The sequence below is a fragment of the Solea senegalensis genome, linkage group LG16, assembly GCF_019176455.1.
Source record: "Solea senegalensis isolate Sse05_10M linkage group LG16, IFAPA_SoseM_1, whole genome shotgun sequence".
NCBI lineage: Eukaryota > Metazoa > Chordata > Actinopteri > Pleuronectiformes > Soleidae > Solea > Solea senegalensis.
In genome coordinates, this window is record NC_058036.1 from 17,427,470 (window position 1) to 17,440,798 (window position 13,329).

At 43.3% G+C, this 13,329-nt stretch overlaps 1 protein-coding gene across 1 annotated transcript in view; it reads left to right on the forward strand.

Moving 5' to 3' along the window:
* The window catches only part of ttll5 (tubulin tyrosine ligase-like family, member 5), a 44,464-nt gene that overhangs the window by 29,319 nt on the left and 1,816 nt on the right, over positions 1 to 13,329 (forward strand). The window contains exons 29-31 of the mRNA XM_044046994.1: positions 3,369 to 3,567; positions 6,817 to 7,010; positions 10,794 to 10,876. Of these exons, the coding sequence (XP_043902929.1) occupies positions 3,369 to 3,567; positions 6,817 to 7,010; positions 10,794 to 10,876 (476 nt within the window). The remainder of the gene's footprint in view (positions 1 to 3,368; positions 3,568 to 6,816; positions 7,011 to 10,793; positions 10,877 to 13,329) is intronic.

Sequence of the window (13,329 nt, forward strand, 5' to 3'; positions counted from 1 at the left end):
TTTCCCTTTTTTAAAAATGTTTTTATTTCCACAAGCCAAGAAAGAGAGTTTTACCAGAATGTATAATTTTATGGGTAGCCTTGTGTTGCTTTTCTACACGATATACTGAGGAAACGAAAAGAAAAATCACCTCCAAAATCTCCCATTTCACTTCTCGTGCTGTGATGGATTATGCGTTTCTATTCAGAGGTTTGTCATTCCCTTTAAATATTTCTACTTTATGAATCGCTCCACTCAGCGTCACACTTAAGGTTCATTATTCAAACAAAAAACTAAAAGTCACTACATTCATTACCTTGTATCTTCTAATTTGTCACCAGCTTGTGATATAAGTAAGTATAAATACTCTAAGTTGTCTTGTACCCTAACACTCGAGCGTTTGGTTTGGCATTCACCTCCTCAACCGCAGTGAAATTCCTTTAATAGGATTAATTGCCTTGATTTCACCTCGGCACCGTTCCTTTAATACAGAATTTCCTCAGGCGCCCCATCTCACACACTCGAGTGGACACGTTGTGCCAAACATACTGAAACTGTTAAGCATACTGGCTGTTTAAGCAACCACAGGGGTGAAGTATGATGGGTTTCAAAGAGGAGCACTACTCTTTGAAGTGCTACTGCCAGGATCTACCAGGTATGCTGCATCAGCACTCCGAGAGCTGCTCCCTCACGCCGGCGTGTTGACAACCAGGGAGTTTTGAGCCTTCCTGCACATCCTGCTTCACCTATAGTCAACGTTCTTATATAGATAAGGACTAGGCGGGGAGGGGTTCTGAGCTGCGTTAGCACCCCAGCCACAGAATCGCTCTCCCCGTTTCCTTCTGGCTGTACATACAAAACTATTATCCCTACAGCGCTTCACTCACTCCAGCACAGTGAACTGAGAAATACCACAGCCGTGCTTATGCAGGGTATTTTTAGTTCTGTTCAATATTTTGTCAGATTGCTATTTGACTTGGTTGAATTTTGTAATTTTCCAAAAGGATTTTATGACATTTGCTGAACCGAGAACCAAACGGTTCGTTTTTTTGGAATTTTCTCTCAGTCGTCTGTGTTGTTATTATTTGAGTTAAGTTATATCTATCAGGTACTGCTTATTTTAGGTTTTTTTTCCCCCCCAAGAAGGTCTCCTGTTGGAGTGTAAAACCAAGAACTGGCCATTTTACATTAGAACGTTATTCTGAGTTGTACTTGGCAACTGTATCCAAATAACTCAGTAAACCTGCTTTTTTGGAAAAGGTTGTTTTGGGATTATATAACCAGTGGACTAACGAAAGCATCAGCAATTCCACACTCCCTCAACAAATCCCAATGTAGTCAGTTTTGTCATTTTAAAGACATTTCGACTCCGTCCGTGTTGGAATAAAACATGGTAAACAAACAATGAGTATCTGCTGGAAATACCCTCACACTCCAGAGGCGGCTGATGTTTACACTGGCCAGGCAGGGCTTTGAGATACTGCGGCATGATGTCATCTTATCTCATACTATCCCTTCTCTTAAACACACACACTGAGTTACACATGTGCTCAGCTCATACTGCTGTTGTTCTGCAGTAAGTTATATCAGCATATAAAGGGAAGGTGAGCGCAGCGGGGAGTAAGCTGACTCCCACACGCAAGAAGTCCTGTAGAGAGGGAAGTCCCAGATAGTTGGAGCTCCACACATGTGCTGTACTAGTGATGAGAAACTCAGATGTAAAAAAAAAACGTCTTCTCTCTCTCTCATTTCATTTTCCCGTATTTCATTGGTTACCGTTTTGGACCAACGTCTGCTTTGTCTTGCTTTTAAATCATCGTGATCTGTGGTATTTTTTTTGCATGATGTTGTGTTGACAATCCCCGTCTGAAAAGATCTCTCCTTGGGGTGTTACAGAGACACGGTGCTCACGGAAAGCATATGCTCCTCACCTGAGAAATAGTCTGTCGTGGACTTCATACTAATAAAATGGAACTGCTAAATGTCCCAGTGGTGCGGCGTGCAAACTGTAGCCAAGTTGAAGGAAATGACTCCTGTAAACAAAGAACAAGTTCGTGTTTTGTCTCCTGGCGTTTGTAGGATCTCTGGCCTTGCAAGGTTCACAGACAAGCCTTTGTTCCCAGAAGCTGAAAAAAAGCAAATTGGCCTGCGGTCACACCAGTTGTTTTTGCAATATATATATGTGCCATTATGTGAAGTGAGAATTGCATGGGCGGATAGCATGTTCACATGAGTTTAAGATCCCCTGTGACTTTGTCTGGCTGCAAAAGGACAGGAATACTTTTTCACTTGAGTGACACATGATTATTATCCCACACTCCGCATTGTTATTCAAGACTAATTGAGTTCTAATTTTAGAGCTTATCATAGTTTGCTTCTAAAATAGTGTCGCCATTGTGATTTCGAGTCTCCAATGTTTTCTTTTAGCCTAGACCAATGGACAAATGTTATTGCGCATAATGGGATGGATTTTCAATAATCTTTTTTTTTGTCATATGAGATCACATTTCTGCCACTGGACTTGTATCTGTATTCTTTTTTTATAATATTTTAACTCACATCTATCCCCGGATAGTGCTCTTTATGACATTATTTTTGGCTAACACGAGAGTCCACATAGACACAGTTTAAGATTATCTGAAGAGAGGCAGGTCACCCCTGAAACCGGCTTAGTCTGGGCGTCAGATCATCCCGTTACAAACTTGTAGAGCTCGTCGAAAGATTTGTTTTTCAGTTTGTGGCTTTGTGATGTGAATGGAACGTGAAGCTCAGGGTGCGCTGAGGCAGTTAATGGAAAAGGTTTCTGGTTCAGCCTGCGTTTGCCACAGGATTGCCCTTCGTCTTTGACTTGAGGCTTGTGTGGGCCCAGCAGCCAGCGACTGGCACGATGTGAGCTGTCTTGTCTCTTTAAAGTTCTGCTGGTGGTGTTACAACTCAACACGTGGTTGGACGGTGACCGACACAGAAAGGATTGTTGTAAATACTGTGATGTAATGGCCCGCAATTGCATCAGCACCATACCAGGTAATTATTAGCTACTGAGATGTATGTGAGTTAGTTATAGCCTAATTTTAGGAAACACAAGGGTCAGTGTTAATAGTATCACATGCTGTATGACTTTATGAAATGAGTAGTTTAGTGAGAGTGACATGAAGAATTCTTAGAATTAATAACCCACCAGAACATCTACAGCCACGTTAGGCGTTCTCCACAGGCAGCTCGCTGTGATTTCATATTAAAACAGACAGACATAGATAAGTGGTATCAGTCTTTAAATTGAACTGTGAAGACACAACAGACTTGTGGATGTTTTTTTAAAAAGGGAGTGAGAGTATGTGCATTTGTTATAAAGTTGTTCAATTTTCGTAATTTAATCTCTTCCGTCTCAGCCACAGACCACTAAAGCAAGGTGAGGCTCTTTGGGATGGGAACACGCAGGACACCTCCAGCATGCTGACGGGAGTGAAACCCCAGCAGTGCCTCCAGCCCGCCCAAGGAAGCTACCAGCTCCAGTTTGCTATTCAGCAACTGCAACAGCAGAAACTTCAGTCTCGACAGTTCCTGGACCCGAGCCAATGCAGACACCAGGTATTTTAGAGAGATTTGGTTTTGCTTTGTAATTGTATTTCATGGTAAATACTATACTTAAATGAATGAATTTACAATCTAATTCAAATGAACCTGTTTAACAGGGTTATGTTTACAAAGAAAATAGAAATTGTATTTTTTTCAAGTTATTTGACTGCTGAGTGTTAAGAAGCTGTGACAATGGCAAGCTATTGAATCTCCTTGTTGACAGCAGTGACACTTTTCCTCATAGTAATCCTGTATTATTTGCTTTAATCTCATTTGAGTTGTTCGAGTACAAGGATAAAGTAACAGGATTATATGGAAATATGTGTTTCAGCTTCTCAGGAGAACCGTCATATTTGTGTGTCCCCTTACCTCGGCACTAAGCGGTGCAACATAGTGCCAAATACATCCACACAATAGGAAATGCTCTCATGTAAAAAAAAAAGAGAAGCTATTCCGAGTGTCTCTTTCCAAACTATTTGACAAAATGGTGTTCAGTGTGAAGCATCCTCCTCTACAGAAGCTCATTCCTGGAGAGCCAAGCATGACTCAGGACCCAAAGATTACACTGTCGGGCCGAGTGACTCAGTTAGGCTTATACTGGAAGGTGAGTAATGAAGGAAGAGTGCCCATCACGGAACCAGAGAGGCCTCGGTACAAAGTCCATTGTGGGTTTTGAGGCTTACATCACTTTTTTTTCTTTAATCACATTTAAGCTCCATTTGTGTTTCCATACAAAAAAAGCACAGATATAGGTCTGTGATTTCTTTTCTTTTTTTTTCCAGCAGCAGCAGGAGCAGCAGTATTAATGTAGCAACAACAAAAAATCTTTTAGTCATGCCTGGTCAGCCATGACAGATGTGATTAAGCTGTTTTTATAGGGAGATTAGAAAGGTTGCGAGGACTCGGTCACTTTGCACAGCATAAATCCAAGGGTTCAAGGAAAAGGAAAAGATTGTTCCCGTCCCCCCCATTTTTTCTGTGCAGTTGCTTTGAAAGAGGATCTGAGCAGGAAGAGTGTATTTATTCATTTTTCCAGGAGGATTTAGTGGAAGCATTCTATGGACGGAGAGCAAAGGAGACGGCTTATGGGGTGGAATGATTAGATACAACCCCCCCAATCTGCCCAGAGTAATGCAGTAGTTCTAATATCATTTTTTTCATCATCTTTGGTTGGCTCTTAATTAATGCAATTAAGGTGATATTTCTCTTGGCTCGGTCCAGTCGTCTTATGCAGGGCACTTTATGAAAGTGATCCCTCGCGATTTTTCATTTCCTTTCCCTTTCTAATTTGGTTTTATGGTCAAGTTCCTCTTATTGCTAATATTTCCCCATCACCCTCCAAGCATACTGAGGCAGGGAAAGGTCTTATAATCTGAAACAGTTTGTGGCATATAGTAGAGAATCAGAGAATCATTTCCTCTAAAGCCCTTGCCACCTCCCTCTTTTAAAAAAAAGTGCCAGGTCATGTTTCTGTGTTCGGTGTTCATGGAGTGACCCTTTGCCCTTAGCCTTCTTTTGTATGTCTTTGTATTCTTTGATATCTCTGGACTCATCTTGCTGGCATTTCAGTCCCCCAGGGGAAATACTAATTGTTGCATCTGAATGAGCTGAAAACACAGAGGAAGGTTTGTAGCGCAGTATAGATTAGAGTAGTGGAGTATCCATGCACATAATTCTGTGTGAGAGTTAGACAGTGAGAGAGAGAGAGAGGGGGCTGTGCTGGAGCTCCAGTCCACGTTCCAGTTACTGGGTGCAGACTGCATGGCTCCTCCACAGGCTTGGCTCGGGGCCACCTGGCAGTCAAAGAAAGGTGCCCTTCCCGGCCCCGCTCAAACTGAATCGCGCCATAGGCCTTGCAACCTGGAAACTCAGCTTCTCATTTATCAACACAGAAATTACATCAGATATTCCCTGTCACCCTGCCGGTTCCTTTTGAACGGGGCTGCATTGTGAAGCTGGAAAACCATTAGCTTGTGAGATAGCCGTATAAAGCTGCGGAGAAAATAGCATAGACACGAGATCTGAATGGAATGTATGTGAAGCATTCCCCGGCAATATAAGGACAGAGTGAAATGTGGCTCTGAAATATTTTGTCAGAAAGAAAACGGTATTTTTTCCTCTCTTTCTCAAGCCTTTGAAGAGATCTTGTACAAACAAAAAAAAAATAATGTGAAGAATTTGCTTTCCCAATGCAGCCAACTTAAGTCAAAGAAGTGGAGCTTATTTTGATGCTGGATGGCATTTCAGTAATAAGTGCACTAATTCATGTCGAGCACTTTGATATTTTACCTCAGTGACAAGAGGCAATTTTCCCCACCGTGACTGATTCAAACCAAATGTGGCTGCACTTCCTTATACTACTTTTGGTATTGTGTTGGTTTCGATATTACTCTGTGGTGATGTAAAAATCCTGCCATTTCACACATGAGTCAGTGCATCTTCTCCCACACTACTGCCTTTGGTTGGTGAGCTAGCTGAGATGCATTTGCCTTGAAAATGGGTTTCAACACACAGAACACTTTATGTTATGTTGCGTTACTGTTCTACATGTTTGTTGAACAGATTGTGTGCTATCACTGTGTGTTTACATGTACAGAAATGGACACAAATAGAAACGTTTGCAGAATTTGGTCCTTGTGGTCCTTGGGCTTTGTACAAAACGGCAGAGAAGGTAAGCGTCAGTGGCAGAGGAAGTGCTGAGTTAACATGAGCAGCAAACAAGTCAATAATCAAACACTAGAGCACTGAGAAATCTTCAAGAGAGAGCCGTGACGTTCACCACACAGAGGTCTGTGACAGTCTGGCCACGAGACGGCTGGAAAACCAGGAAATAAGTAAGAGGCTTGATGAGGGGATTGGGAGCAGGTGTGCTCCCGCCGCAGGTGACCTGATTGCATGATGAGATGAGTGCAAGGAGGAAAAAGGCAGAGATGTAGGCAGAGACGAAGGTGGAGCATGACAAACTTACTCTTTGAGGCATATAAAGTCAACTATACCTGTATTGACCAAGTAGGTTTCAACTACAGAAAACAGGAAATGTACTGACACCTGTTTCGGTATGTGGAGTAATGCAGCGTTTCCTCAGGGAACCAGCCTGTTTTAGAAGTTGCCCTGCTCCAACACACCTGATTCAAAGGATCAGCTTGGGAAACACTGTCTCATACTATTAAAGTACAGTCAATTATGTCACTGCAAACTCAGTGTAGAGATACCATCATTGTTTTCTTGCTATTGACAACATTTGTCTTTCTTGTCTCTTAGGCCCAATCGACTGACCCCACAAGTGATCCACACATCCAGGCCCCCACGAGGTCATCCAGCACTCACGAATGGCCCAGTCACGGCAACGGCCACAGCAATCATGTCCAGACCTTTGTCGGCCCTGTTCTCGCCCCAAAGCCACCCAGCAGTGCTCGAGAGGGACAGACCAGGAAAACGGCAACAAAACGCCTCAAGTAAGACAAGTCTCGCAACTGAATCCATGCTGCTCTAAGAGACAAGAGTCACCATTTTTTGAATCGTTCAATCATTAAATTGGCCTCTGCTTGTTAAGTAAGACGAGGTTCACGGGATTGATGAGTTCAAGTGGACATGGCTCATGCTAATGAGAGTGAGAACATATGTGAAGTCTTCTGGCTGCAGGATATATCAGGAAACCACCTCATCATCACAGGGGTGATTTCTGCGTGAACCGTAAACACTCTCCGAGCGAGTGCTTAATAAATCCTGTTTGGTTTGGAGATAAGCTGAAGAGCACACAGGGAAATATAAAAGGAAAAGAGTGAAACTGGGCAGAACGGCCAGTTTTTTCCTTCACTTATTTTATGACTTTATTACTGCAACTTCTGGCCAAATTGCACAACAGCAGAGAAACCTATGTAATCGTGGCTGAAAACAAGTGATGTTAATATACACAATATCATTTTTATTCATATTTTATATATAAAAACGTGTTTTAAGTCAGTGACGTCATTCACTGTCGTGCTGCTGACTGGTCGAGACGAGCAGGGTGCACCACGCACAGAACCTGCCTTGCTGATCCAGGAAGACATGCTGAATTGTCCTGGTCAGCCACTGCAAAGGGTGTCGATGCAGCTACCTTGACTTCCTGCTCAGAGGACAAAAAGGTTCTTTGTCTACACCAGGAGTGGGAAGCGTTTTTTTTTTCCAGGGGGGGCCACACTGACAGAAATGAAACGAGTGAAGGGCTGCACATAAAAAATAAATAATAATTAGGAAACACATATTTATTTGCAACATAGTATACATAGTATTTACATTATAAAAGTAACAATGCTGTAAAAATACTGATTTCCTGGTGCTATTTCAAAATAAAAGTCTTGCTGTGTTTCCAGGGCCTTATGTTGCCCATGTGAATTAGCAGAAGCCTGAATTAGCACACGTGTTGCACATAACCCTTTTTTTGTGATGAATTTACCCCTTTACATGATTATCTATTGGGACATTCAGCCTCATTTGAAGAGCTCTTGCATTCTGCAGTGATTGTGTCATGCGCGTATAGTATTGTATTACACACTTTTTGTATGTTACGATGAGTTCTTCTGTGTGTGGTATCTGGTAATCCAGTTTCCTCCCGGGGCAATGATGTTTGATGATGATGATGATGATGATGATGATGACATGTTCAATTCAGTCATCTCACTGGACTGCGCCTGTGGCACTGAAAGAGTTAATATGGCAGGGGTGCAGTGCAGGGGTTGTAGAATAGGTTAGGGCAGCTGGGTAGGTGCCGTGTTTGCTCCTGTATGTGTTTGTCTGCCTGGCAGTTGCTGTGTTTACCCTCTGCATGTGGAATTCCAGAGCCCCCTCGCACTCTCCTCTCTCCTGCATTCTTGTGGTCGACCAGTGTGACAGGGGAGAGTGTGGGAAAAACGGAAGCTTCGGGACCAAAAATGTACCGATGGAAACAATGAAAGGAGAGAATAAAGGAGGGGGGTGGGGGAGAAAGAATGACAGGGAGAAGTAAACTCTGTCCAGGAGAAAAGGGGGGATGATTGTTTGCAGAAAATGGTGGAATAATAGGTTGCTTCCCTTTATTTCCAGTCCTCATTTCAGGGGCAACTTAATACTTCTGTTATTGAAGCACATCTGAAATGCATCCCAGTGTATGCTTTAGCTCCTCCAACTTATAATAGAATCACTGTGCTGGGTATGTTCAAACAGTTCAAGGTTACCCAGCCACTCAAACACCTCCCTCTAACCAATTGAACCATAAAGTTGTTGCTTGATAGAAATTTACCAGCTCTCATTCTCGCCTGTTCCTCCCACACGTAACACACTGCTCATGATCTTTTGACAGTCGTGAGTTGACTCTATTTATCACAGTGTCATTTGGGTTTTGGAAGCAAAGGAAATAAAATTTTAAAGCAGGCAAATACATTTCCTCTGTAAGCTTTTTAAACAAAATCCCCCTACAGTGTTGCATCCAGTAGCGCTTATTTTTTTAAAAGAATGATTGCACTGAATGTAGAGCTGCAACTTACGATTATTTTCATAATCGATTAATTGCTCGATTCATCGTTCGGTCCATAAAATATCAGAAAACCTTAAAACCTGGACATGATGATGAATGTTCTCAAATGTCTTTTTTTGTCCACAAACCAAAATGATTCACTTTTAATGATTTCTTTGTTATCCAGAGCAAAGAAATGAAGAAAATACTCACATTGAAGAAGCTGAAACAATCGGAAATCTTGTTTTAATCATTAAAAAAAGCTATAAACTGATCAAAATAAGTTATCGATTAATTGAGTCATCGATTAATAGTCGATGAATTGTTTCAGCTCTAATTGAATGCAATTATAAAATCACAAACGCTTGCAATTACAGTAGATATTTTACCCAAGTGGTTCAGCCCTAATATCCAATCAACTTGGCTTGGAAGTGCTGACTCAAGCCAGTCACCGGACTGAGTGACTCGTCCGCATGTTGTTTTATTTTAAGGTGACTAGACCTTGGCGAAATGTGCCTCATGTTGGTATCACACTCGGCAGCGAGGGCAGAGCTGTCTGGACTATCAACATGCCACAGCTGCCAGTGCGAGGGGCTGCGGGGACTCACAGTGGTATGACCTCAGTGACGGCTTTGAAAGGAGCAATTTGTAACACAAATAAATGAGCCTGTTTGGTATTTTGTTTTCGCGAGATTTGGCGAGTCGCCGCCGTAACTACGGAAACCCGGGGCCTGTCGTGTGGCCTCGGTAATCGAGTGAGCGCTGTGAAATGTTCAACTCTTTGCCTGAAATATCATCTGCACATGCGGCGAGGTCAGACTCACTTCTCACCTACAGTGTTCCTGGCTGCTGCTCCTCGGGCTCTTGAAGTGACCGAGCGAGCGACTGTTGACAAAGAGCGCGATGTGAAGGACCCAGAGGTCAAGTTTTTTTCCCCTCTCCGTATGAAAGGGGTTACTTCCTGTCGAGGTATGCCATGCTTTAAGTGGGCCAGTTTTATTTGTGGTTGTGTAATGGTATGAAAGAACAACTGTGCAGACCCTTACAAGGAGGTAGTGTGTACCCTCATTACCGTGTTAATGCTCCTTTGGCAAGTTGCTGTTATGGGAGAGAGGTTAATGCCAGCTGAGCTTTATTTATTGTTCCCCTCTAAAAATGCTTAACAGATTAAATGTATGAAGTTACAGACCTGTGTGCTCCTGAATTACACTCTTAATGATTTTCTCTGTGAAAACACCGTTTGTGCTGCAAATCTGTCGTCTCTGATCTCCAGACTTCTGTATAATATAAAGGTGATAGAGTTGTATTCAAAGACTGCTCGTGCCACTGCAGTTCCATGTCGTCGGTAGATAATCGCCACCACGATCTTGCCAATGTGAAAATCACATCACCGAGGACAAGGAGCAAGAATGCGCCTCCTCCTCCTCGTCACAATGGCGCATGAGAAGCTCTCTGTAAACACTTAACCCCCACTGGGCTCCACTGCCGCACACAATTTTTGAAACCGACTCGGTGACTCATCGCACATCATGCTAACACACGCACAAGCACAAAACAATCACCAGTTGTCAGAAATAATTATCTTTATATATATTTGTCGGGGGAATTTCGCTCCAAGAAGAATAAAAGAGAACATTTGGATAAATCCAGCGACATGTGTCAACAGCTCGGTCCAGGACTGGGGAGACTATGCTTGGTCCACCCTCTCATGAACAGGATCCTCTTTGGTTTTTTACTTGACACTCGTCTTGTGTCTGATTAACAGGCAGACGTCCTCGGAGAGTTCAGCCAGTGGAGCCGTGACCGGCAGCCAGCACATGGTCTACGAAGCCATCTGCAGTAAAACAGGTGGGTCCGACGCTGCAGGTTTCACACGTGCTAAGTACATTATCGCACTGGTACTTGCACATTTGGTGCTGTAGTCTGCAATCAGGAGGGTGTGTCTGTGTGTGTGTGTGTGGGGGGGGGTTATGTCCACTGTGCCTGATTACAGCCAGGCATAGTGGACATTCCCCATGGAGGACTGAGAAACACCACTGGATATTTTTACCCAGCTCACTGCTCGCTCAGTGCTGCGCTGAATGTGTACATGTAGTTTGCACAGAGTATGATAACTTTATGTCAGAGTGTGTACCACAGAGCTTGGATCCAATATGCACGAGACTCAGTCAGATACGTGAAATCAAAAATGAGGCTTTTTTCGCTCTCTCAAAAACATAAAAACACAAAAATAAAAGAATGGCAAGAAGAAAGGTGAAACAAACAAACCTATAACCAGAAAACATAAACTAGATCAACTTGATTATACACTCTAAGCATGAACAAGGTAACGATGAACATGGAGACGAAATACGCACTGACAAAGGACAAAGGGAAATGAGTGACTTAAGAAGGGGAAAGGGAAAGGGGACCAGGTGCTGACAATCAGGGAATGTCACCAGGTGCAAACACTCAAGGTAATCAGACAAGACAAGGACAAGGTAGAAGTGCAGGCCAACAGGAAACCCTAAACCCTCACCAAAATAAAACAGGAAATGACAAAAACGTGACTCCCAAAACAAACACAACTAACAAATTTGCCGACATGTAACACTTAATTGGCAAAAAAAGTAACAACAATAAAATGTAAAGTTTTATGACAAGTCTGCTACACAGACTTGTCACTTCCTCGTAGAGAAACATGCTGTTTCATGTCTGTCATCCAACACTGCAGGTCAGATTCCACCCAGAGGATAAAGAGAGGTATAATAGTGATAATATGTCTCTTTTGTAATGAGATCCAGTGACGGGGACATGCCGGCGTTCCCATCTGTTGGCCAGTGCTTCACCATGTCTCTGCTGTCCAGTTGTGCACCAGGAGTCACACTGAGAGAATGAACTGAAAATGGAGCTCAGCCTCTGTGTGACCCCGTCACTCGGCCCTGTTTCCACAGCTTTTTTCCATCCTGAGAAAAGTGTTGAGCTTATTGCGCTAACAGTGATATTATGCAGTTTTTTCGCTCATGGACACACATCTGTTCGTCTGATCAGGGGGCCTCCTTCTCCTGTTTTTTGGGCACGGCACTGGCAGCTCGTTGTACGATTCGTCACAGCATGCGAGTGTCACAGTCACACAGCACTACAGATCAGCATGTTGGAAAAATTCAGTAGCTGTATCCCCCCCATCCCCCACCACCCACCCACTAAAAATGTGTGTGTGTGAGAGAGAAACTCGAACATTTCTTTTTTTTGCTCCCTATGAAGGCTGTCAAAGTTAACAAACATCTTACAAACTCATCAATTACTGTAATAGGATCCGCTGGGAGCAGCTTCTGAATTTCATGAATGCATTTTTTCCATCGTTCAGGCAGGGAGCGGAGGGTGGGGGGGGAGATGTCTCACTCTTGGCTTTTTTACCAAAAAACTAGTCAGCAAGGCAGGTTTAACCATGCATTTGCAAAGCAACACAGAGACTCTGTGTGGTGTTTTTCAGGGCAGGGTGTGTGTGTGTGTGTCGGGGGTGTTATTAGAAGGGGCACAGCCTTTGTAGGGGCCCAGGAGTGTGTCACGTCTTTCTGGCTGTCCAGTCATTGCACCTTTGTAGCCTGATGACTGAGCTGCCCTGATTGACTCTGACAGGGGGGTTTGAGCATGTCCAAATGGGGAGCATACTCTATGATCAGCTGTCATGCGTCATAAATCACACGCTCCCTTTATCTCTCTCTCCGTGCGCTCTTCTTAATCTCTTCCACTTTTGCTTGCACAACTCTCCCCTTTATCCTCTGAAAACGTCTCCCCCATCGCCAAACACCCCCCCGCCTTCTTCTGATGTGGCGTTCTCGACATTCTCCAATTGCTTTAAATTTGGGGATTTTGGGCCTATTCCGGCTGGATAGATAGGGTCTCTATCAAAATAGGACTTGAGGATGCTTGTTGGAGAGGAAAGGTCGCTACAGAATGAGCATTTAATAATAACATCAGGACAACAACACCAGGTTAGCTCTATAGGGGCTGCCATCTTGGACCAGCATGTTTTTTTTCACAGTGGACAAACTAAACATCTTTTGAGTAGTATTGTCCCTTTATCTTTCTTTTGCTGAGCTATGGGAGCTATTTTTTTCACGTCATCAGATTGAAAGTTTGGAGAAATGTTTTCCTTTTCCAGCTCAGTCAGCCTCCATGGTGTAAAAGAGTACCAAAATAAACGGAGTGTGCGCGGGGGGGGAATGAAAGGGAACACTGTTCGCGAGCACAAACACGGCAGCTCTCACTGTACACGGAATGTCTTTTCTACCTGATGCCTGGCCGCGCACCAGCCGACA